At 42.4% G+C, this 27189-nt stretch overlaps 1 protein-coding gene across 8 annotated transcripts in view; it reads right to left on the bottom strand.

Annotated features, from left to right (window-relative positions):
- Positions 1 to 27189, bottom strand: part of utrn (utrophin) — a 163933-nt gene that overhangs the window by 63494 nt on the left and 73250 nt on the right. For 6 of the 8 annotated variants that reach the window (XM_075459716.1, XM_075459719.1, XM_075459715.1 and 3 more), the window contains 2 exons: positions 9412 to 9584; positions 6490 to 6646 (listed from right to left, as the gene is read on the bottom strand). In XM_075459716.1, coding sequence (XP_075315831.1) covers positions 6490 to 6646; positions 9412 to 9584 — 330 coding nt within the window. Of the gene's footprint in view, positions 1 to 6489; positions 6647 to 9411; positions 9585 to 13641; positions 14066 to 14091; positions 15006 to 27189 lie in introns of those variants that run through there. The other 2 variants (XM_075459722.1, XM_075459721.1) reach the window with 2 other exon arrangements.

Raw genomic sequence — 27189 nt, 5'->3', positions numbered from 1 at the left:
ACAGCAGCTGATAAAGCCCCATAAATGGCATGTAACAGTATAATTATTCTTGTTTTAATATATGTGTGACTCTACGGGACTTCGATGCCTATCAGAGTGTGTGATTGCTTTGTGAAGAGGGGATGCAGTTTAAGGCACTGTGATAAAGTCCCACAATTATCACACTTATCAAACAGGCAAGTACAATAAATATGGGATGTCAAAAATTGTGTGTTTGGGAGAAACACTGACCGAGGCTCAGATGGCAACATGCTGGCTGTAATGCAATCCCACATACGGCGCCATCTTAATACATAAGAGAAGGGAGGGAACACCCTGTAGATGGTCTTTGACGTGTGAATGCTATTTTCTGTTTGAGGGTGAAATAAATAAATAAATAAATAAATAAATAAATAAATAAATAAATAAAAGGCCACTCATTTCAGAGAGTAAACTACTCTTAAAGTTAAGTTTCCACCAGCGCAGTGACAATCTCCCACAGGCTCCTGCAGACAAATGTACCGTCGCGCTGAAAATGGAGCATCCTGCTCAAACACAAATTACATCATCCCTGCTAATAAATGGTTTGCTCCGTTCCAATGATTTCCTCCAAATTCCCACGGTGGAGACATAATAGGCAGGTAGCTCAGAGTGGGGACCGGGAGACATGGAAACTAAATGAGAGGTGATTGAGGAAGTGGGAAAGAGGGGCGAGAGGAGATGAGAAAAGGAGGATAGGGAGGATAGGGAGGATAGGGAAGATAGGGAGGATAGGGAGCGAGGCTATGAAGGCTAATACCAGTTGAAACCAACGTCCCACTTTGTAAGTAAAATACAAAATCAGTTTATTAATCAGTTTCCTCCTTAAGGAAGTTTGTAGATTATATGAATTGATTTTTCAGGCTAATGAAATATAATATATAATAAAATGAAAGAAAAAAAACTACCAGAGACTCAAATTTATTATTTATTATTCACAGAAAGACACAAAAAGGAGAAAACACAGCAACACTTTATATCTGAGAGAATGTTCAACATTTTTTGACAAATCTTGTTAATTAAATTTTTATTCTTTTCCTTCTCCTGACTTATAAATGAACAGACTATTCCATATTACTCAACAGCTCAACATGAGTGGATGACCTCTATTTTACCTCTGTATCAATTTACCTGCATTTGATGATGTAATGTGTGACTTTTAGATCAATTTGCCAAACTAGGATTTATACTGACTTCAAAGAAATGCAAGAAAATGAAAAAGTAACACAAATAATCACATCCTACAAGTCTTACTTTAATTCAACTAGGTTTGCTGTCCATCACAATACATTTTGAAATGAATGGAATTCGCGTTTCTCCAACGATTACGTTTCATTGCAAACAGACTTCAGAGAAACGGAGAAACGAGCCACCAGAGATTGTGCAAAAAAAAAAAAAAAAAATCAGCTCACACTGGATCTAAGTAATTCTCTCTGTTAGATGTGGCCTCGCTGTCTGTGATCCAGCCACTGGGTACCCTTTCAACAACACCAAAGACTCAAACAAATCGTTTTAGTGAAGCCTCGAGACCCTAAAAATATCAGTGTTCCACAAGGACACGCTTGCACATGAAGCCTCAGAGGTAAAGATCACAAATTTAAGGGGGGGGGGGAGAAAAAAGCTTTTATTCCAAGCAAATCCCAGTGGGGCTGTGAGTGATAAGACAAAGCCTTCTAAGATAAAGCGGGGCAGGTCTACCCTTCACTTTTCTCTTTGATACGTTTTGTTGGGCTCTGGCTCATCAGAATGTGGTCTAAAAGTCTGCGATTCGCTAAGATTGGAGAAAGAGGTGACTCTTGCCAGTCTCATAATCCTCATGGTAGCTTTCTTGTAGCTAGGAGTGACTGTGACCTTGGCTGTGTGTGTGTCTGTGTGTGTGTGTGTGTGTGTCTCGGTGCACATTTCTGAAGATTAGAGATTGTGTCCGTTTGCCAGGGTTTGCGTCCAGCCTTTTTTGTAAGACTGCGGTGTGTGACTGTGGCGGCGCAACAAAGTCTTATCGTTACGGGCCCTGTGCTGTGGCGCCAATAAGATAACATCACAACACAGCTACTTTCAGAGCTCTGCCAAACATCCCTCTTCCTGCTCTCAAAACCCTGGTGTCTGAGCCTCCACACAATATCACTGCATCCCCACACCCGCCTCCAGAAGACACTATAAACCATCCCAACGCCCAACGACACAAACTGGAGCCTTCGCCACAGGGGATCACTCGCGTCCAAAGGCCCGTCGTGGATTCCTGTTGTTTCCCAGCACATAAAAATTAAAAGACGCAAGTACTTTTGGTGTTTGAACTTCTGTCGTCTGGGCCAAATTAAATTTTACAACTATGCGGGGTAAGAAGCCTCAGAGTGCTTCAGCCTGAAAATGTAATTGCTCCTTTGTGCCCGACATCAACTGCTATCTTGGAACAGCTGTGAGCTAGTGATAGGTGTTTGAAAACAAATTTCATGACATGCTCTACTAAACTATTGCTTCCAGCTCTGGCGATTTTAAATAATTAAAGTTGCCAGAGGCTGTAAAAAGCCTGGGGTGGTGACATAAATGACTGCTCTTCAGCAACCAAAACGTAAAAAAAAAAAAACTTCATTTCTTTGAAATGTGTATAGGGTATGTGTGTCTTCCTGGTTGTGTTTGTGCATCTCCAACAATATAGAAGTGGTTTAAGACTGAGACAAAGTCATGATAAGCGTATACGGATCAGCCATAACATTAACACCACTGACGAGTAAAAGTGAGTAAAACACTGTTAGGTTTGTTTTAACTGCATGCTCTGCAGGGAAAACCGGCGTCCTGTCACATGGATGTTTAGATTGACATTTTTTGGTGACCAGTCACACCTCACACCCAAAGACATCCACACTACACTACAGTAGCAGCCTGCCCAGAGCAGGACAACGGCGGGCATCGCAGAAACTGCTGTGGCCGCGCCTAAGGTGTTCACCCAGCCTCCAAACTCACAGACACAAATCAGAGTTCCTCTGACCTCGATTGTTCGTAGTCAGTCGTGTAGTCACTCTTTTTAGGGATTCATTTGTCTCTTAGCTCCAAAATGCTCCTGTAGTAAAAGTATCTGTTTAAATCTGCGTGGGTAAACCAAAATGACAAAGTTGTGAGTCCTAAAAGGACAAAAAAAAAAAAAAAAAAAAACACGACTGGTAAGAAGAAAAGACTGAATATTGCAGCTTTCATGCTGCAGTGTTTTATACGGCTAGAAGTGTTCATAAGTGTGCAAGTTAAGCCCAGAAAAACAATTATGAACAATTAGCGGTACTCAAAACAAAATAAAATTCAAAGTAAATCACTCCTGGTTCATTTCTCTCATTTCATTTGCTTTCACTCACTTAGAAACATTTAGAGGGGGGGGGTTAGACTCTTGTCATAATATGGACAAGAAGCCAACTGTTGCTAAGAGATTAGAATCGTTTAAAAATGCCCACAAGCCTTTCTCACTTCTTGATCTATAAGCTATTAATCTAATAGATGAGACTGATGAGTTTAATCAGCTGCGAACAAAAGGCTTTTCACTGGGTAACTGAATGTGCAATTAATAAATGTTATTAAGGCCCTTTTAGCAGAGAAAAACAAGGCGCAGATCAATACCCAAGAGAGCACGACGTCACTCCTATGAGGCAGGATGTGTGAGAGGACCCTTCCCTCTCACATATTGTACCGTCCACTGACACACTGCCAAGAAAATGGCAGATTGGATTGCAACTGCTGTCTCTGAAACCGAATATGTTCAAAAAGAGGAATAAAAAGGTAGAAATACGCACTCTGTTTATCCATCTTCACACCTTCATTAACCTCTTTTTCCTCACATATAAATCATTCCCCATCTCCTTTTCATCTAATTGTGCTTCAGTTGGCTGCTCCCTGTCCATCACTCTCTTCTGTCTCTGCGGACCGCTGCACCGCTGATTTTTCTTTCCTCTGATTCTTTAATAACAGCAATATCCGTTGCTCTCTGCTGGGCTAAGTGGCTTAGCCTTCCTCTTTTATCTCCCCAAGCTTCCCAATATATATAAAAAAAAAGGCTTTTTTTTCCCCCACTTGGCCTCTCTAAGCCTTTCCTACCTCAATGGTACTGATTTCCATACATCTATGCAGACACCCCCCCACCGACTGAGAAGTCGATGTATAGCTGAACGACTGTGTGTATTTGTGAGCACAGGGCTTGGAGGTGTGACTGTCAGCGTAAGCAAGTAATAGAGCATGGCTCGTTCAAAGCTGAAGCTCTTTGTTCTTCTCTGCCCCTCTCAGGGTCAGCAAGACCTCAAGGCCAAAGCACTAGCAATAGGGAGGAGAGGGAAGTGAGGGGGGGAATGAAAAGACACCACTCATCACTTTCAGCACCCCCCGTTTCGTTATTTCCAATTTCAGCTGAAGAGCTGGATGAGGATGATGTGAGAAGGAAAGAGAAAGGTGTGAAGAAGAGGGATGAAAATGCATGGAGACACCGAGGAAGAATGATGGAAAGCAAGATACGAGCCGAAAAAGGTAATGAGAAAAGGAAAGTGAAGGGGGAGATGCAGGTAGATTGTTCTCTGTAGCGTGTACTTTCATTCCTTTTATGACAAAGCTCTGATCTGCAGACACTCTGTCAGGTGCCGAGAGATTAAAAGGAGCGAGCCTCAGCGTTATCTCAAAAGTACGAGGACACATTTGTCTAAACTGTCCGGGGATGTGGTCAACGGTTTCAAGTATCCGAAATGACGGAAACGTCCATTTCAAAAAGTCATGAATTACAGGTTTTAATCTGAAAATTATAGAGCGCAGTCTCTCTTTCTTGTCACAGTCCTTGTTCTTTTTAAAAATGTATACCCAGAGTGCATATTTCTTCCTCACAAACAGGTCTGGCTGCAGTTTTTGTTACCCGAGTATCCGTTGGTCACATGGTTTGACCTCGCACCACCTGCCACACGGTATAAATACAGACACGCCGCATTCTTAGAGAAACTATTCTTTTGACTTATCTATCCTGCTTTTGGATAATGATACGTAATCAAATAATGAAGACGCTATACTTAGCAGGCATTACTGCAGCCAAGAAATTGATCGTCTACTGCTGGAAGAGCAAACTCTGCATCAACAGGAGATCAGTTATACGTCTCTCTTGATAGTTTGCCTTTAAAATAAGAACGCGTCAAGCATATTGATCTAATGCCGATTTGCTCTCTTACTTTTTTTGGCAAAAGATGAGCTTTACAATTCCCGATATCTCCCGACAGTTTTTCACATCTGCAGTTTTTCTTCCTTCTCTTTTTAGCTTTTGCAGTAACTCTCTGTGTCACTGTGTATTCTATTCGTGAAAAAGGCCATTAGAAAATGTGACCCAGTGCAAATTTAACTTAGAATGATACGAAACGTTTTAATGCGCATGTAGAATCCTTTATCAAATTTTAATAAAAGCTTACTCAGCCACAAACGCTACTTACAGAAAGATGAATACAGTTGGCACGCAGATGCAAATATGCAGTAGAACTAAGTTCTCATTAGCAGAGGCACTTTGCATGCGTTCATGTATCCCAAAGTATGTTAACTGATCTGTGACCCTTTCTTCGATGCATGACTGCACATATCTTTACACTCAAGGTTTTGGGAGGGAGATGCTTTATGATGTCGGCTGCAGTGGTGGCCAGCAGGCTGGTTGTAAACAGTCGCCACCACAGAGTGAGTAATATATCCGAAAGCAATTGCACTCCAAGCATCAAAATAGCCAGTGCTTACGAATAAATAATACAGTGCAAACAGCACTGCTCGCAAAGATGGGAATGGGTTGGCATAATAAAGGCATTGATTGCTTATTAGTATAATTCTAAGACTGAAAAGCCGTGGCCATTTATCACAAACTCATAGTTTAACACACTGAAAGTCCGATGCTTCATCATGTCTGAGCGATTCCTGCTAATTTCTGTGTTTACCTTCTGCCACATAGCACTCTGAGCCTGTCAGAAACTAAACAAGCCCTTCTCTACTTCACCCTGGTGAATTTCCCTCCAGGGTTATATTGCTTTTCTTTTATGAGTTCCGGTTGCGGCTTTCCTGGCTCAATAATGGGTGGATCCCAAAAGATTTGTTCCCATCGAAAAATTTTAAGCAAAAACATGAGGAAATGAAGCCTTGGTTTGAAATGAAAGGAAGTTTATTTAACGAACTTTACTCTGTGAGACTTCTCAGCTTCGTAAACCCACTCAAGTGTTTTTGTTTAGTCTCCATATCTGCTCTGGAACTGTGCTATATGCTAAAGAAGTTAGCTGCTATCTATATTGTAAAAAGCTGAGAGTTGGGTTTAATCTGCTAAAAAAGTGCATGAAAAAATAGTGAAAAAATTGTGAAAAAATAGTTTAAAAAAAACTTTTAAAAAAACACTTAAACTTTTAGGGAAATCTAAGAAGACAATGAAGGACGGGGGATGACAAATCTTGGACAGTGCTGCAGGAACATTGCCCGCAGGCAAACAGTACGTACCGTGCAGTGGTTCTGCTGTTGCAGCAAGGTGGGCACATCTCCTCCAATGGGCATCTGCTTGGCCAGCTCCTCATCCTTCACGCACATCCACCTCCACAGCTCTTCCAGGAGGCCCAGAAGACGTGACCAGCGCTCAGCACTCGCCTCCAGGTGGGCTCTGCCAACATCCATCCATCCAATTCAATTGATGCATGATAACTCTTTGACAACAGTATGATTCAGAGAATTTTGCCCTGTAGCCTAATGTTTACAATGCTGGGCTTTTTCCACAGCATTACTTAATAAACTAAGCTGTCCATCTTACACATATATACGCTCAAGCATGATTGCAGTAACACTGGCCTCCAGTGAATGTTAGCTAAAGACAGACTTTTTTTTTCCCTCCCCAAACAAAACCCTGTAAAAACCCGATTGCTAACCACTCACGAGAGGTCGCTCAGTGTCACATGTGGAAAGGACAAAGTTGGCAGCTAATTCTGTAGGTGGTAGAATGCAATGTGTGTTGAAAAGCAATTCGTTTTTCTCCTCTCATAATGTATCTGAACACTCTGCTGCTTGACGAGGTAGCTTTAATTACTCATGTAGTGCAATTAAGGCATTATGGGCGGTATATAATCAACTAACAGAATCCCACCACCTACGCATGCACGCCGTTTGCTTGTCTTTCTGTGCTACAAGTCTATTTCATCATGTCTGCACCTTCACCTTCACTCAGTCCCGTATATTCAAACTAAAACCATTTTCAAAGCAAAATATCTGTCAGCATTTTGATTCACTTCCTCCTGATCTGTCTTTAGTCCCTTCAACCTTTCCCTCTGCCACTGGAGCTTTGCCGTGCGTCTGTGCCACTTCCATTTACCCCCCTCCTCGTCTTGGTCTTTGAACATCTCCATCTGGCCCCGTCATCTCCACTTTTACCTTCGCTTTCTTCACCGTCAACACTTCTGCATATCACCAATCTTTTTTATTTATGCCAAGGTTGTGGCTGACACTGTATTTGTGTCCTCGGAAGTTTATGTGCCATTGTGCTGGCTCTTTGGTTCTTTAGGAGCAGTATTTCATCCCTGTGCTCCACGGTGGACTCTGGAGCTACTGCGCGGCTTTGTAAGAAGATTACATTTGAAAGTTTTCAATGAATCTGTGACATCTGAGCTGTGTTTCAACATGAATCGGACAAGGCTGTCTTTTCCTGAGCTATAACTTGTCACACAACGAGTGGGATGTGTCAATGGTGCAGAGTATTGGTCAGAACAAAGTGCAGTGGCCTTGGTTTGAGCTTAGCTCTTGATGTGCTTTCTGTGATTTTGATGAAAATATGTCCTTTAACAAATACTTATTAGCTTCTTTATATTGGATCCAGAGCAACCTTGAGCTCAATTGTTGTTGCGCAATCTCAACAACAAACGCAGATAGATAAATCCTTTGTGTCGAGTGCATCTACCGTTTAAACTCGCATGTGTGCAGGAGAGCGAAAAAAGGAGCCAAATGCTCAGAGCCGAACAGACGAACTAATCACAGTGAAGAATCGTAGAAGAAAAACGCAACAAATGGAGTTCTCGCTTCTATGGGAAATGGTGCTGTTGTCGGATAAAGATGGGTGCAACAATATGAGCACACAGTTCTGCAGTCAAGTGGTAAAAGAAGCAAATGTAATATAGCTTAGTGAAACGGCTGATATAATTACACCCATCGAATGATGTTTTAACTAGATTCTACCTTATATTGTGCCATAAATAGCCACATAATATCTGAAAAGGTCAGACACAAGTTGCTGTATTTTAAATACATTTGCTGACTTTAAAGACTACATCGCAGGCAGCAGGATTTATTAGATAAAGCAGAAAATAAGTCTGTTATGTGTAGGATTAATGAGCAACAGGGAATGAAAGTCTCTTGCAGTTTAAGCCCAGCAGCGTGATGTGTATGGAGATGTGTGCAGTTATACTTTTGCAGCCTGGTGCTGTTTTCATGTAATGTAATTAAGGTAAACACAACGGGTACCGCATGTAATGGCCCTGTGCTCTGGTGCAGCACTCCTCAAATTGGATGCTGCACATTCATTAAAATGAACTAAAGGAGAAACATTTCGGATCCACTAGGAAGCAGCTGTGGGTAGCAGATCTCATCATAATTCATATATGAAGGCAGATCTGCTTTATTGACGTTCCCGCTTCAACCAAACTAAACAGCGATGCCAATTTAGGTGCTTCTACTGTTTGGAGTATTTACTCGATTTAGTTTTTCCTTTGAATTTTTACGTGTCAAGCATTCTAATTAGCTGTTGAGCGTTGCTGCTTAGACAAGCCTCAGTATGAACGGTTGGCATTCATTCCTGCTTGTAAGAATGCTGCACTAGTTATGAGAAGTCGCTGGCTCCAACTGGCAGTGATGGAAACCGCCCACCTAGGCAGATGTGCAATTTTCTGCCCGTTCTCAAGCCAAATTTATTCTTCAACGTCAGATCAATACTCATTCTGAACCTCCATAAGTAACCCAAGCCTGTGTGAGCATTCATGCTTGTGCACGTGTCTGCACCAGTCTGCAGTTTAGACCAACAAAGCCGTTGTTCGGGCCAGGGCTGTTATATTTGTGCAATGCAGTGTGCCATGCAAACACATTGCCACCATATGTGGCTGAGTATCTGGGAAGGTGCAAGTGAGCCTACTGGAATGCGAGGCCATAAGGTGTGTGTGTGTGTGTGTGTGTGTATGTATATATATATATATATATATATATATATATATATATATAAAAATTGGGCTTTGGACACAATGCTACATAAACCAGTGCTACAGGGTAGCAAAAAGCTTGTTGCCTTTGGCAGTAAAGCCTGAGCCAAAAAAAGCTGAGGTCTGATCCAAAAGAATGGTTAAAAGAAACACTGCATTTCAATTTCTGAGTTCTGGACAGAGGTGTACTGACCGGATGTTGGCTGATTTTGCCTTGAGGTCGCTCCAGCGTTGGTTCATGTCATCCAGTCTGTGTTGGAGGAACACAGCTTCCTCTGAGCTGCCCAGTGCTTTGACCATCTTCGACTTGTTCGCGTCCACACTCTTGTAGATGTCATTGTGGGCATCGATCTCAGCCTGGATGTCCTACGGATGCAGAAGAAGAAGAAAAAAAAAAAAGAATGGGATTTGCTTCTTCAGAGTCTGAACAAATGCGCAGAAAGCAGTAAAGTTGGTTCATTACACCCCAAACTGGATGTTACGGTCACCTGGGCTGTCAGAGAAAAAAACAATGTTGGATTTTGTTGCAGAGATTAATCTCGAGTGGCACACTCCACACTTTTCTAGTGGGCAGAGAAGTTTCAATTTGCACGCAACGTCCTGAAGGCACTTTGACTAAAAAGATTTTAACTTCTAGCCCTTCACCGACTTGCCAGGTCCACCCCAACCAGGAGCAATTCCCAAAGAAAGGTCTGCCTCCGTACCAATGCTGTAGAAGGTTATACGATGTTCATTTTATGCAGCGTAATACTTCCGGTGGAGTCCTATTTCAAAATGTCGTGTGTGTCTGTGTGGCTGCAAGACACCATCACATTTCATACTACGATATAGCAGGATTTTTTTCATGTGTGCCAAACACAGCATCTCAATTACACAACCACCTCTCAAAGGGTTTGTGAGAGTGTATTTGTGAGAGGGTTGAACCACGGGGGGGGGGGGGCAAAGGATCCTGTCAAAGGTTTTATTTTTAGACGTGTAAGACTGCTCCATATTCTGCTCTACTGGGACGTCCCTCAGTTTAAACTATTTCAACTGAAGATAAAGACTCCAATACGACATATATATGAGTAACAGTGCCTGGAGCACAGAGACAGATTTGAAACTGGGACAAATTTAGAGTAGAAAGAAAAAGTGCTTTGAGACCAATGGTGTAAATACACAACCGTACAGTGATATAGAAATAATTCTGAACATTGTGAGTAAAATTACCCATTTTTAGCACCTCATTGCTAACCTTATGTCAAGGCGAGATAACTGTACTGTGTTTAAATGTAATGACAGTGTTCAAATAGCTATTGCATTATCAATTTGGATCTCCAAATAAATTCATCGAAGCCAGCACAGATTTGCATTTTTGGAAACTGGATGATGAACATACATCAAGTATTAACAGCAACAGAGAAACAGAGCTGGCGTGAAGGTACTTCTGGGAGTCTCTTGAGTTATCACTGCAAAAGCAAGACAATGTGTGCTTCTCAAAATCAAGGAGGGATTCTCAACAGCTTCCGTTTCTACGATGCCACGTCATCAAATCTCGACGAGTCAGTCCTTCGTCCTTTCAGGAAAGGATGCTTCCGTGTGTCCGCGGCGGTCTCGAAAACGCCCACAGCTCTAAGCACACGTCAAAGATGCTGCAGATAGAAGATGGACTGACGTCGTCGCAATATGCATTCAAATGCAACTAAGTTTGTTTACTCCGTGAAGCTGCCTGCATTGTAAAGGAAAACAAAGTAGAAGCTGCCAACATCAGTGGCTGATCTCACAGGTATTTAACTGCCATATCAATTTTTCAAAAAGTGAATGTAAAGTGTAATTGCCTGTGGGACTGGGACCGTTGTCGTGATTTGTGTCCATTTGTTAGGACCATTTTTTATTCAGCCTTTTTCAGAAGCATCTAATTTATGCTCATGTTAAAATGTCCCAACATTACATCACAAAACCATTTCAACAGTCTGGTACCGAAGTCTCTTTTTTAGCTAGCTTTAATTATTTCTTTTTTCTTACTTTTTTCTCTTTAGCAACAAGCTGACAACCGACTTTCAGAAACTTCAGTGGACATCCCCTCTTTTTTTTTGGTGCGTAGCGCGCCACCGTCAGCAATCAGCTCGAGCCCAATCAGTGTGTTTTTCAGCTGAGTCAACCGGTTGAACTGGCGTCGGGTCTGTCAGTGATGGAGATCAGTCTTTGGTTTGGCTCTTCAGCTTTGCGTGTGAACTCTGTTATTGTTAATGCAATGTTAATGTGACATTGCCTTTTTCTGCATGAAGCTTAAATGTTTATTGGAACGCAAATATAATTTACAATTTACAATAAAACGCCGAGGGGGTTTCTTTAGGTCTAAACACACTAAAAACTGAAGAAATAATGAAGTGACTTTATGAAAGAATTGCTTTGTTAACATCCGGTCGTCTTTATTGAATAATGTGTAGACCACTGCTCCCTTCTACTCCCTTCTGAGGTCCTGGGCAGGGGCAGATTATACACATCTTTCCAGTGTGTTCATATCATTCTCTTCCCTTGCATGTAAATTCTGGCTGAACAAAAATCCATGATGGTGACAATAACTTAATGTTGAACTGCAGGTTTCTAAACAGCAGTTCACTAACAAATGGGTTACATCACACTGGCTACATCCATCTTTTATGTACAGTTTATGGTTCTGGCATTCATGTGGAGGTAACTCGGAAATGTGGAACCCATTGACACAGTACCGCAGACCAAGCACTTCTTTTTTAAGCTGGCCTTTTACTATTACGGCATAATCGCGAATGGATCATTAAGATTGATTATCAACTATAATTTCAGATTTGGGATAGATCCCAAGTTCCTTTTTTTTTTTTTTTAGTATCACTGAGTCATGGCACGCATACAACATATAAGCAAGAGACAGACGGTGTCGGGAAAAGGGCGACATGACGTGATCTACGGCTTGAACTGCAAGATGAATGGAGCTCCAGCACTCCAATAAGTGTTTACTTGTGAAAAGTAGACCGCATGACCACACTACCCACAAAACACTAACACACAGGCATCCGTTGCAATGGGCTGCAATTTACTGAATGCCAATAGACATTTAACAAAGACTGGAGCGAATGCCTCCACTCTGATCTGCAGATAATCACCCATAAAATCACGGCTTCTTAGAGGTCAAGGAGGGGAGAAAGTGAGAAAGACAGTGAGTGAGACGGAGAAAGAAAAGCTGGATAGACACACGGAGAGCAAAAGACAGTGAGACACAGTGCTACTGAGCCAGCTGGCTGCGTTTCAAGTCATTACCCAAGTGCTTCTCTTTCCTTTTTCTTTTGCACTTCAACACAAAGTTAACTTTACAGACACAAAAACACTAGCGCATTCATTCACAAGACAGAAAGGACACGCTGTGAGGGGGCACAGAAGGAAACATATTCATTTACAAAGCAGCCCTTTTCAGTTTATTTCACACAGTGAATGACTGCTTGGGGCCAGCTGTTTGTGTATGTGAACGTGCTTCCTGAAGTGATTAACTGCAGTGACAGATCATTTTCGTTCCCTCCACACACAGACACACAATTATGGGAAAAATAATAATAAAAACATTCGTGTGCCACAGGTCATCCTGTCAGCAACAACTGTTCTCCGTTTGCTTCGGGTTTCACGTTTTATTCATGAGTTATTGGCTTACATGTTGGGCTTTTAAGTCATGGCAGAGGACCTCCTACACACAAACTTTCACAGAACAACTCAAACAAGAAAGTATTTAAATGAAATGTAAAGACAGGGAAGTGAACATATTCATAGATGTGTGGAAGTCGTGACTCCAGACATATTAAAAAAAAAAAAGAAAGAAAGAAATATCACAAAGACCTAAAAGGCACTCAAAGGCAAGGTAAGATACGTCTGAGCAGAAAGGTTAATAGGCTTTGGATACCAGGCACAGTGTAATGAGTGATAGAAATTGGCTTGCCGTGGGATGGCTGAAGCACAGAGATCACGTGTCAGTCTCTTCTGGAAATTGAACTACTATAACTCCAGCTTTATCACAGGTATGAGCATGAAACACATAGTTAAGCTGTAGCTGAATTAAAATAAACTAACTTTAAAGCGTTCAATTATGCTCACCCCTTAAAGCAAACTAACGTAAAGGTCTGCTTTGACAAATCGTACTAATTCCAGGACTCTGGGTCTCATTCTACCAATTATCTTTCTGCACGGTAGCGATTCTTGACTAGAAAAGCCCGCTAGAATAAAATTATTCCTTCTAAATTAGTCCAATGAATGCTCAGACTTCATAAAGCTGACTAAATTAGGTCTATTAGAACAAGACCAGGAGAGTGAAAGCTGGCTGTTTTGTTCTCATTGATGGCTGCATTTAAGTTTGTTTTAATGAAACTCAAAGCTCAAGCGAGACATAAAAGAGGCACCTAAATTATCTGTAATTATGTACCTGTTCAAACTTTCTGAGGAGCTCCTGCAAGTTAGAGTTCAGGCCAATCATTCTGGAGTGTGTGCTGTGGCTCCTCCCACTCCCTCCAGTCTCTACATCGTGACTGTTATTCAGGTCGACAGATGTTAAAGAGTTTGGTGAGCTAGGTAAGTCCTCCAGTGGTTACGATCAAAATTTGAACCCTCAAAATCAGAATTCAGATCATTAGTAAATCCAGAGTTCGAGCAATCTTCGATCTTGCAAAAGAGAAGCCCAGCTCTTGGAAAAAAATCAAACACAAAAGGGTCAAATCCAGGTCGCCGTTCCAAAATAGGCAATTTATACACTTCACACACCCCCAGGCAGCACTCATACATGCGTGCCGGTGTGTGTGCTCGCCTGATCCCACGACATGACCGTAGCATCCTCCTCTGATAGGGAGCCGGGCTTAGTGGGGAGGGTCACACTTACCCTGCAGTCATAGTGGGAGTGGGATTACGTGACGACTGGTGCCACTGGAGGCTCCACAAAGCCACAGCTTGAGGCTGACGGTTGAGTTCCTCTGGCCAGGAATCAGGCGCTGAAACTGCCAGAGAAATCCAAGAAATCTTGGGTGGAGGTCTGCAGAGTGGAGATAAAAGCTCGTGTCTTGAGGGACGACTAGGTTGATATAAACCTCTGAGCGGTTGAGGACAGGTCTGCCTCTCTTCTTCGGAGCTGCTACGCTTCCCTTCCTCCCCTTCCCTTCTGGGCATGAAGGAAGCTGTTTACACGATGTCCAGCAGCCCAACCCAGGGCAGGGCCAGGGCGGTTGTTCTCAATTACTCAGATAAAAAGCACTTTATTCCTGCCAGCCACACAACCCTACACACTTCAAGAAGAGAGACGGCGGCACAAAGAGGCACATGGTTTGCCCCCTCGCTCCCCTGAGTATAGGTAACAGAGGCTCAAAGAGCCACCTCAGTGTATGCCTCTCTAGCCACCCCTCAGGTCTCCAGCCCCGGTCTGGTCTCGCTCTATCACACCCTCCTAATCACTCCCATGACTGGGCCACTTAGTCAAAGAATGCCTTCTTCTCTTTGTTGGAGCCACATGTTCGCAGAAGCTGCCTCCAGGCTCAATGTCACGATCCTGGGCAGGGAGTCTGACTTGCTAGCTTCTTTGAGTCTGAGCTCCGCCGATTATCTCGCCTCGTCCTGAAAAGCTGAAGTAGAAGCAGTCGCTTCGTCCTCTGATCCCCTCAGGATGAGGAAACTTCCTCCAAGGTTACCTTTCCTCTTCGGCTTTTTGTTCCCTTTAGAGGGTCACGCAAACTTCCAAGCTGGCATCCCCAGTTGCCTCTCCTTCTCTGTTGCTCTTGTTCCTGCTGGCCACTGGCCCCACTAACACACAGCTGTTTATTATTTTAATCAGTATCCTCCCTTTCCCCTCCTCTCACTACCTCTCTCTCCCCTAAACCAATTCAACACACTACACACCCACTTCCTGAGGCCTGCACGGGCTGAGAGCACAGCAGAGGGGGGAGAGCCTCAGAGAAAAGTAAAGACAAACCAGAATTCATTCACTATGAGGAAAAGTAAGAATGGCTAAAGGGCGAAGCTGAGGACCAAGAGGAAATGGAGGCATCACGAATAATGAAAGAGGACGACTGAAAGGGTTTTTAGTGAGACGACGAGGGCAGAGGACCGAGACCGCAGGTGGAAATTTTCTCCCCGTCGAGCCGAAGAGTGATTAAAACACGTGGAAAAGAATGAGAATCCACGATGGAGAGCTATCTGGGTGTTAGCGCCGACCAGATATTATTCTGCTTTAACCTCATCTGTGCATTTTAATCTAAACAACAAACTTTCCTGACATCTCTTCTCACGATCTCAACTTCTAAAAAAACAACCGAACTTCAAACGTCCCTTTATGTTTGGGATCTACATTTTAAAAACCTTCCGCCTGCAGAAGACAACCTGAAAGCACGGGGGCTAATTGCTGTAGAGACTTGGATGCCAGCTGTGGTTCTTACGGCTACGTTAAAGAATACCAAGCATTACAATTGATTCCATATATTAAACCTGTGTGCAGAAGCAATCTTGGGTGTGTGTGCTGGCATTTTGAACAGCAGGGCAGACATGTGGTGTGCATCAAAGACACAGAGACAGATGGCTGTCAAATGAGGGGAGAAGAAAAAAAGAAAACACAATACAACCTTGCATATTCATAAGAGAAATACTTTGAAGTGCGCTTAGGTAATTAAAAATATTTACATATTTGAGGCCCTGTAAAAGTGTATTTAATTTATACTGACAAATAAATTCTATTTGAGGGGTTCTTTAGAGTAGGATGTAAAACCAACAGTCACGAATTGGCACATTTGACAAGCATGACGAATTCAATGAGAAGAGGAATTTGAGATTAAAGTGAAAAAAAAAAAAATGATGAAACATACTTGAAGACTTTGACTTAAAGAGTTTATATATTGTAACATTGGCAAGCAGCTCAAAGAGTGTCATCCACAAAAAACAGACATTTGTTAAGAATGCAAAGTCGCATGTGCAGCTCAGGGCAGATGATGCGAGGGTTAAAGCTGGGCTACATCACTAAGCGGATTAGGACCATTACAGGGGTAACGCTTCCAATCCCCGAAGCAAAACGAGTAGAGGAGAGAGAAAAAAAAAATAGCGTCGGCTGATCAGAAAGAGATCGTACTGGCACAAGCTGAGGAGTAACACTCTTCAAAGAGAAGTCAAATGAAAACATTCTCCAGGCTGATGATCATCAGCAACTCTTTTTCTGATATCCTTATGAACTTCCTTTTCCATAAACGTGTTTTTGGAAGATTAGACTTGGAACATAAGAAAAAAGAAAAAAAAGTCAGTGGAATTTGAGAGCAAGTCGGCTAAATTTAAAATCCAAGTGTCTGTGCCCTTTCCGCATCAGTGACTCAGCGTTCACGGCCTTCAAACTGAACAAGGATCTTTTTTCTTTTTTTCTAAAACTGCACAATTCAATTTAGATTCTTTATGCCAACAATTCACACCAAAAGCCATCCCAGGGCCGGATACAGAGAAATAAAACAAGTTCAATTAAAGCCCAAAGAAATACTGCCCAACTCAATCGAATTAGAGTGCATTTAAATCCAAATCATCCCAATACACTTCAATGTTGGGACAATTCAGGATGACAGTATCAGTAAAATGCCAATTCCAAGAAAAGTTCACGATTAAATTCCCTGTTGTGAGCATGCACGGGGGCACCTGGCCACAGAGTGGAGAAAAACTCTTCACTGTGGCCCATTTCAGGCAGATGAGGAACTGAACGGTGCTAAAAAAAAAAACTTGTGTGAACACAGTGGACCAGCTAAAGAGCACCAGGAACTCCAGATTTTAGTGGCAATACTGGCAAAGCTGCAACAGTAATAACAGGGTTAAACTCTTTGGGTAACTTCACAAGGTGGTAATATGTCTTTATGTGCTCAATTTATTTCAGTGAACAAAAAAAATGTATCAATACCATCATAACTGCAGAAACTGTTAACAAATCAAGGACATTGTAAATGATATCTAAACCTGAAGGTTCGAGCAATTCAGTCATTTCTCGCATCGGTGTCGATGGCAAAAGAGAAAAAAACCTAAACCAACCATTCATACATCTACACAAGCTGTTAAATCTAAATTTGCCTTATTTCCCTTTATATTCCGACAGTAAGAGAGATCAAATGACAGCAGAAATACTGAAGCTAAAATACAATTGAACAGACAAACTCACAGAACCATGTCTCACTTTGGCTTAAACATGGAAAAAGACTGCCAAAAGGGAGACAGTGAAGGAGTCGAAGAGCAACATCTAAAAGCAAGGAGACAGAAGCAGATCCGTTTGTTGTCTCAGATGGTGTGTCAAGAGGGAGCAGAAGCAGTACTGTCTAAATAAAGTTGGGCAACCGTATCGCAGCATCACAAGTGAACACAGAGTGAATAAACACAAATGTGAACACACACAGCCAGACTCTAACAACAGACTTATCTACCACGCTAAAGCTTAATAGCTACTCCCCTGACAAGTTTTTACAATCCCCTCTAATCCAGGGTTTCTGCCTCTACCATGTACGTCTCAAAAAAATCAATGCTGCTGCAGTATTCCATTATAATATGCACCCAATGAAGACGCTTCCCGTGTCTCAGGCTATCACTGAAACTCCTCTTCCTGTTAGAAGGGCAGCACCCTCTGAGCAGATCAGGGCACCGATACGTTCGTGTAACTGTGTGGAATTACTGAGAGAAAAGAGTTCCTTTTTTTTGCGGCTCATTTGGCAATTTGACGCCTTTCAAACTGTGGCGCAAATTGGGCCCGCGTTGATGAAAGAACTCCCCACTGTGCGTAATAAGTTTCCAGTTCTGATCCAGTTCTCTGCGTTCAAGTTTCCATTGTGCTGTGGTAGTAGTTTTGTACACTCAAAGGTCATTAAGTGGGGGGCTCAGTGCGTCCTGCACAAGCTCTGCATTTGTCAGCAGAGGTTAGCCTTGTGTCTGATCATTGGGGAGGAGAACGAATGGATAAAAAGAGGCAGAAAAATAGAACTAGAGGGTGTATATATATATATATATATATATATCTCAATGTATACTAGCTGCCAGGACAGACGTATTGCTTGAAACAAATGATTCATTTTCTTCCATGTTGCGGTCTCAGATCCCAGCACTCACACTGCCAGCCTGACGAAGCTTGTGCACATGACTCCGATAAAAGCTCCCTAATCTAGTTTGTGTCTAAAACTTGAATAGTTACATGTCTGCTGAAGTCCAGATAAATATCAGGATAACTCCATTTGAAAAGAGAGAAAAAGAAAAAAAACAAGTATAAGTCGATTGTGATATAAATAGCAAAAATCACAGGACGAGAGCAGCTTCCTGGTAATGTTAACTCCTCCTAACTCGCACATTCAATTGGCAGCTGACCTTCGCCGACGTGCCAGAGCTCCCACTGAAGAACACAACTCGAGTCAAAGGTCGTGCAATGATAACTCTCGATCCATATCCCCGCAATTAAGAGCAATAAATCCCATAATTCATATGCAGGCTCCTAAACAGGAAAGTGGAAATTGATTAGTGCTGGGTGCTGTTGCTCAGTACACAACCATTGATTTTGGAGACTTTTTTTTGGGTTTCTACAAGACCCAGAGATGACCTTAAGGTAAATGCACAGGTGCTTCGATGCTAATTCTGGTGCTTATAGTGAACATCGGGGCTTTGGGATGAGGTGTGCATGTTTATAGGGAGGCAGATATATCCCATCTGCACAGATAAGTAAATCACAACAGCAAACCTCCCATTTATAGTGAAAATACATACAAGGAGGCAATTACAGAATGTATATACATAAAGAGCATATTGGTGGAAAGGTTAGGCAACTTTATTCATACCTGAGGGTAGATTTGGTTGCAGTTAAAAGAGCTGGCTAATTAGTTGGTGCATCAAAAACAAAACTTGCTCGAGTCTTTCAGTTTGAACCTTTAACAAGAGACAGAGCTCTCAGTTTTCAATAAGAATTTATCTAATTGCTACTTAGAAGCGCTTTTGGAGCCAAAAAATAAAAAATAAAAAAATCTAATCATTAAATTTTAAAGAGTATCAATGTGCTGAACTGACTGAATTTTAAAAAGCAGCACCCTGCTGAGGGATCTCATCCCCATGCTCCTCAATCACGTTCAAAGGCTTCCGGCCCTCCTCTCACTCTTTTCATCAGCGTTTTATTCCAACAGGACATCTCCACCGGTTTCCTCTCAACTCCACGCCAACATAAGAGGTGCTCCGCCTCTGGTGAACAGACAGCCGTGTAGGTGGTCTGCGTGTTAAAAAGTTACCTTGACACGATTGTTTCTGAAGCGGCCGTCAGGCATTAGATTCAGCACACGAGCCCCACACCTGCTGTGTTTGATGTGGGGAAAGAGGTCTTAAAAGGTTATGCGACTGGACTAATTAGTGTGTTGCATTAATGAAAGATGGTCTTACCTTGGCTTTATTCTTTAAAAGTCACAAGATTAGAGAAAATGTAGCACTAATGGATGGATGCTTAAAAGACTAAAGAATAACCGACATATTGGGCAGGATTGCTCACTATATGTTGATGCCCGAAAAGAAAAGCCAGACAGCCATGGCTGATGGCATCGCTCAGGGCAAAAACAAGATCACAGAGAAAAAAGTAAATATCGACCATAAATATCAATAAAAGAATAAATGGCATCGGCAGAGCATTCTCTAGAAATTGGCGATGAATTAAAATGTACAGAAAAATGAGGCACTTTGTCATTGAAGGTATGAAAGGAATGCGGCAGGATTTAATCCAGCTATTTTAATCCTTTGCCTTGACCGTGAACTAAAATAAGGAATAATAAATAGTGTCAGAGGGGGTCTATTCACAGCCCCCTTCTCCACCTCCACCAAAAAAAACACACACACTGAAGAACACACTCAATAATCACGTACGTGTACTGAGTCACACACCCGCTGAGATCAACAGTACCACCTACAAATCCTCTCGCATAAAAATCCCTCCATCAACTCAACTGCTACTTCCCACTGCATGTGGTTTTATAAAGAAAAATAAACTCTGCCAGAATTGCTTCATAAATATTGATTCCGCACTGAATTTAACCCTCAGCTTCAAAACATTATCCCGGCCCTAAAGGAGCACACCGAGGGGGAGAAATATAAACACCATGCCGAGGAACAAAAGGATCACAGTCATCCTCTGACTCCATGAACTTATTGCTTGTTCGCATATTGTTTACCGTTTGCTTTTTCTCTTTTTTCTTCAACAGTAGTGCGAGACACGTCGTTAAGCCCTGGTGTGACATTTACTCTCCCTCCCTCTTCTCCCTCTTCGAGACATTTTATGCTGAGTTCACACCGTTGGGGCGGAAGGGAATAGTCTGTGAATTGCGGCGGCTCGCTGGTTGGAGGTCTGCACAGATGAAAGAATCTTACAACTTCTGTGCACCCTTAAATGGCTTATATTCTTCTCCCCCTACGAGATTTCAGGATGACATCTTGGAATTAGAGATTAATTACAGTTAAAAATCTATAAATAATGGGCTTCTCGTTGATTTAACTTTGTTTGGATCAATAACAACAACCCTTATTCCACTTAATCCGGTGTCAGTCTTAATTGAAAGACAACACTGTTTCACTGTAAGGGGAAAAAAGCTGCACTGATGTTTAATGTTGGGCTGATTTACCCAATATCACACAGTTTATTGGTTATAACCGACTACACTTTGCAGACGGTTCCTGTCTGGTCCCCTAGGGACAAGGCGCTGGGTGGGACTCAACAACAACGCTTCAGTTCAGAGGAAAGATAAGACCCGGTAGTTTCCACCACCTAACCGCCCTACAGCGCTGAAGCACAGCGGTGACATTCCCTGAGAGCAAAAACCACAAAAAAAACAACTTAATCAGGCTCATCAAACTCACCAGAAAAAGGCTAAAGACTTACGCTTTTTCCTCTTAAAGCATCTAAAAGCTTCAGAGCTTTAAAATAGCTGAGACTGAAGTTTCTCTGAAACATACATATTGTCCGTACATATAAATGGTTTGACCGAATCGGGATAGTCAGATCGCTGTGGGATAGTCACTCTTTCACAAATACAGTACAGAGAGTCTTGGCATTGCCATGTTAGAAATTACTGGGAATTTAATTGACTCAGTATATTCAGGGAGTCAGCTGGCCTCGTAACTTTGCTGAACCTCAACCTGAACAGCTGCTGCAACCCCAGATTGCAACACTGCCTCCACAGGCCCGTACGGTAGGCATCAATTATGTGTGCTGCACTTCATTTGCCTCCTACTCTCTCTGTATTGTGCATTTAGAAATGCTCCCATTTTCACTGTTTAGCACTGCTGGGAGTTCTATTGTTCTACTGATTTGATTTCACAAAACGTTTTTGTGATCTCTGGTCACCACGACCGAAGATGATGATTTACCACCATCCTTGAAGGTTCTGATAATGCACTGAACAGTTCTTTGATGATTCCAGCAGTCTCCTTTATTGCTTTGTTTGCTTGATGCTTGTTTAGTTAAATTTAGTATATGATGACGTGTCCGGGGTGTACCCTGCCTCTAAATTTAAGGGTAGGGTGTACCCCTACCCTAAATTGGATTAAGCGGGTATATGAAATGGAATGAACTGCTTTCCATGGAATTTAGGATCCTAAGACTGCTACAGGCCAGGTCCTTTACAAAGTCTTTGACAATCACAACACATCAGATTACATGTATAACCACTCTGACAGGGTCGCAAAGGTTTGTGGATCAGCGACAGGCCTTCCATTCCCCTCCAATTCTTTGCTGTGATTACTTCCTGGGCTTTTACGTCAAACTACAAACAAACACCAAGAATTCTGTGCAAAACACTATAGGACCTGTGTCAAGGTGCCAGAAGAAGGCAAGTCGGCACTGTTTGTTGAATACACAATAGGAGTATTAATACCTGTGTTGCATTCAGAGGCCCAGGAGGAAGCACTGACACTAACATAGTGGGCACCTAAGTGTATGATGAGTTCTTCTCATTTCAATTCAGTTTTCTAATTATAAAGTTTGTGTGCTCCCTCTACTCCCCAGATTCTCAATCCTTCCCCTCATAAAACACTTCACCCCCCCTTTCTTAGTCATTCTCATTTTCCTCCTCTGCTCCTATTAAGTCCTTTATATTCCATCTCATTCATCTTTTATCCGTCATCTCCACCTCCCTGTTAGTTTATTGTTCAGGGAAAGTGAGTGAGATATCCAACCTCCACAAGTTGCCCTCCCGCTCAGCTCCAATCACCACAACAACTGCCTGATGGTTGGCTTATTACTTCCTGGAATGTTTACTGTAGGCGAGCTGTCTCAGTGTCTAGCCTTCCCGTGTTTTCTGTCGTGCTGTGCTCAATTACTTCACCCATCACTCACACATGACTCTGGCTGGAGTCTGTCTTCATTTGTCTGCCTCCCTTTCCTCAACTGGCCCCTTCCTATGGAAACATCCCTTTACTTCCACACCTGTCTTGACACATGTTGCTCTTACAGGCTACAAGTTTGAACCCAATTACTGACGCTCAACCACCGATCTAATGGTGCATAATCTGCTGCACCCGGATATCCAGTGTACCCATCAGATTCAGATTAGATTTGATCCATCATCATCGCAGCAGAAGCATATTTCTACCCTGGTTTAAACACCCTCAGTTCCCACGTACATGTCTGGAGTTTCATATTCGGCCTCCCACTGAGAACCCATTACAAGTTTTGATGAATGTCATCAGTGTTCAGCGCCAGACTGCTCCCACAGCCGGTTTGCAGAGTGCAACAACTTAGCATACGACGTGGCCTCTAGCAGTTTTTTTCACCTCCTAAGGATGATCACTGAGACACTTTTCACATACTCCACTAGCTATGATAAAAGGGAAACCATGCGGACCACAGGACACAGGGTTCTTCATCTCCACAGACATCAGCGACAGAAAAGGCGATATTCCCAAGTCGTTACCATAAAGACTTTGTGCTTAAATGAGTGACCTGTGCCCATTCTCTCTCTTCTCAGTGGCACACATCCTGGTAATTCCCTCCTGATTCCTCACACAGACAGGAGATGGGATGAAAAATCTTCAGGAAAGTGATACTCTGTCTCTCTGTGCCCTTATTAGATTTCTCTCGAGGGATCAGCTCCAGCTCTGCTGGAGTATAAAAACCTGAAGTCGGGACAGGACAATCTCCAAACCTGCCGGCACTACTATTCCTCTCCTGGAGAAGAATTATTTTTCTCCAGAACCATACACTTCTGCTGGAGGACCGAGGAATGGAAACCATCAACGCAGGCTGCTTGGCTGCTCTGCTGTCACTAATGGTATTCACCGTTTTTTTCTGTCAAACCAGCCTTTGATATTGAATTGAAGGAATCATTTATCACACTAATAACCAACACACCTCATTCCACAAACAGCGTGTCCTCTGCTTCTTGTGAGACTTACTCTGTCGGACACTAACTGAAGAGTAAATGGAATTTACTGACCTGGGATAACTCCAAATGTCACATTTGAGCCATGTGTGGCGAAAAAAAGTAGGTAGTTACGTAGGCTGAAAAAACGGGATGCAGAGCAAAGGCATCGTTAATCTGGCAAAAATTCAAAACAGCTTTAAAAAGGTCAGGAACTCAGAGCTCACAGAACTGATATAACAAGATACAGATAAAAAAATAAACTGACACACAGCAGGCAAACTATACGTCTTTATCAAGGTTTTTTATTGGTCGATTGGTTGTCTCTTGGTGAGGCATTTCATGTCACATTGTTTTAGGGGGAGCATCAGGAAAACTGAGCGTCATTTATCACTGCTGCTCTTCGATCTCGAGTTACCATCTATTTATACATGGAAGCCACACCCTGTTCGGTACGCCAGCATCAGTCTTTTCAGTGACATTCCACACAAACATACGTCCAGTACACAGTTTATCATCCAGCGACGGGACAGGGGATGATCTAATAAAACTCCATCCCCTTCATTCGAGCGGACACTGGGTCACTACAGGACAAATGAAGGTACAGATACATACAGCAGACGTCAGATCAGTATGGGAGCATGAATATATTCATCATCATCATCACGTCATTCAAACCAATAGTCGTGATGCACCAATAATCTGTCCTGGAAAAACATCGCCCGTCATCTGTTGGGTGGCTACAACAAAACCCCAAAGGACTGGTCAGAGGCTCTTGGAACAATAACAGTTTATTTGCAGCTGAACATGTCCAATCAGCACACACAGCAGAAAATAATGCCAGTGCATGGTGTCAACTTTTTCAAAAACTGGTGGACTGGAAGAAAATTCTCTAGAAGGCAGCACATTGACTGACAAGACCAATTATAGAGGATTAGTCTCTGCTGTGATTAGACCCAAAAAAAGACTGATGACACGGCAAGTTCGCTTCCCTTTAAACCAAACTAAGTGTACGATAAACACAGCAAATAAACCGACAGGAAAAGACGAGCAACTCCCTCCAACTTTCTTCTCTCGGCGCATTACGCGAACACGACCTCGCCGAGGAAATCGGGGCAAGTGCAGTCTGCTCTAAGTCAAATGTGCGCAGAGAGGACATGGTGACACAGCTTTGAACTTGCCCTTACAAGTACACCAGAGGGTTATTCAAATGAGTCTGTGCCAGGGACAGGGAAGATGCTGGGAGAAACATCAAGATCAGAAAGCCCGTGTGTGGCCTAAAAAGACCGACATTTCCTTTTCAGCTTGATTTGCACAGAGGGAAAACATTTTGAGCTTTCGCGGAGATATACACATCCTCCAGTTTGCTCTGCCTGCACCTTTTCTCCTCTCCCCGACTGATCAAACAGAGCTGGAGTTGTAAGGCGAGTTAGACTCCTGAGTGCAAAGAAAGCTCATTTAGTTTAATCAAATGGAGAGACACAAACAATGCAAGATTACTGGCAGCTTGCCTAAAGAAAAACATGTCAGCGAGCACATGTGCCTCTGCAGAGCGTGCAGGAGTCGAAATGTCTCGTCGTGTGTGTTTTAAACTGAGGGACATGTGCGCTACCCTGAGGAAGTTAATGAACAAAACTAAACAAACAGCTGCTTCACTGAGAAGCAGGGACATGGGGAGTGGGAGGAAAATGAGAGAAATGAGGAGAAACGAGAGGGAACAATTCGTGTTCATCTGGGCCTCTGCTGCATCTGTCACAGCTCAGTAGCGCAAATGAAGATGAGAGGGTGTAAAAAGGGCAAGAGCGGCGGCAAACACACACACAGATAGGGCTAACCCGACGGAGGCAACGACACACATCTCTCAAACAGCACGGATGGAGGCACAAATGTTATGCAAGTACGCCTCGTGACTGCGAATATATGTTAATCCTCTTTCTGCACTCCCTGTGTGAATCATGCAGGGTCGCACAGTGAGTCAATGACGTTACAAAGTGAGGTCTGCCACATGACCTCTGAAGTGGGGGCAGAACAGTGTCTTAATCAACACTGTTGTCATTAAAATACAAAATCATAAACCGGGCTGTAAATCTTTTACGTGACCAAACAGAGGAGACACACCAACAACAGAGTAAATCCATAAAAAAAAAACAGAGGGCTGTTACATTTAATAAGCCTAACTTAAAGAAGATCTGACTCACGACCCATCCGGTGTCTCCCAAACTATTTTTCATATGATAAATGGGATTAGCATCTTTCATATCCACACTTGTGACCATTGCTCATCACATTGGGTCAGCGTTCTTGGTTCCTTTCCCAGAAGCAGGGAACAATCCACTAATAGATGCGCCAGCTGTAAACTTTTAGATTGCCACAGCTTCTGATATAAACATTGATTTTCAATCATTTCTGGCCAGTCAAAAGCTTTCGAGTACAATAAGTGGGAACTACTTAAAAACAGTTTGACAAACACAAACAGACTTTTAGTAATGCGGCATAATGTTAACAGGAGTCTTCTATTAATGTAGAAATTAATCTTACAAATGATCATCATTGAACATTTGATGAAAAGTGCAGTGAGTGCGAATTTGAGTGAAACATGAAATATCAGCAACCCTTTGCCATAGATTGCATGCACTCCAACGTGCTTCCCTCCGTTTAGTTGGCATTAATGCAGGCAGTACATGACATTATCTAGCGGGAACAGACATTAATGCTTTACCGAGCTATCCAACTAACTGTCAAACATTTCCACTTGCTTTCCCTCGTCATTTCAAAATGACTGTATTTTTATTTTTTTTTTTACAAGAACACAAAGATTTTTTTTTTTTAAGCATAGCATGAAATCATTTCTACAGGTGCTGATAGAAAGCGCAGGTTGTGGCAATAACAGAGCAACAAAGCACTAAAAATAAAGCTCCAAAAGCTACCTTTTCATATTGAATTGGAAATGTGACAGAATTGCTTGCAGTGAGGATGCGAGTGTGAGTAAATTGCCAATGCAGCTGTGTGGACGGCGTTCTGTTTGAGCTAGTGACTGTCCCTATGCATCATCGTGGCAAAAAGTAGTGCTGAAGACGGAGGCGAACACATGGCAGGTTCGAGTTCAGCGCCACGGCTGCTACAGATGCGCTAAACTGCTCGTGTATCTTGAACAGGCTGAAATAAAAACGAGGGCAGCCAGTGCGACTCATTTTAGATACGAACAACACGTGTTTCATGTCGTTCCACGTGTACTCGTTTGCACTTTCGGCGTGCATCCGTTTCAAAGGGATAGGGTCTCAAATTAAACGTAATATGTGGTGCACGTGTTAGCTGGGTTTGCATGGATGGAACATTTCTTCCATCAGATTGAAAACATCATGATTATCTAAATATAAATATCTAAACCTCAGCGTATACATGGACACTAAATGAAGCAAAAAGAGAAGTGTTTACATGCTAAAACAACTGGGCCTCGCAGTTAATCTGCAGAAAATGTAATGAAAGAAGACCAAACAAAAATAAAAAAATAATTTCTACTCTGAATTAGATGGTATGTAGGATGACTTCCCCTATAGTCTATAAACGAGTTGAAGTTAAAGAGTAAAAGTGGACCTTAAAAGCTCTGTTCA

The sequence above is a fragment of the Odontesthes bonariensis genome, chromosome 24, assembly GCF_027942865.1.
Source record: "Odontesthes bonariensis isolate fOdoBon6 chromosome 24, fOdoBon6.hap1, whole genome shotgun sequence".
NCBI classification, from domain to species: Eukaryota; Metazoa; Chordata; class Actinopteri; order Atheriniformes; family Atherinopsidae; genus Odontesthes; species Odontesthes bonariensis.
This window is presented reverse-complemented; position numbering and strand designations above follow the sequence as displayed.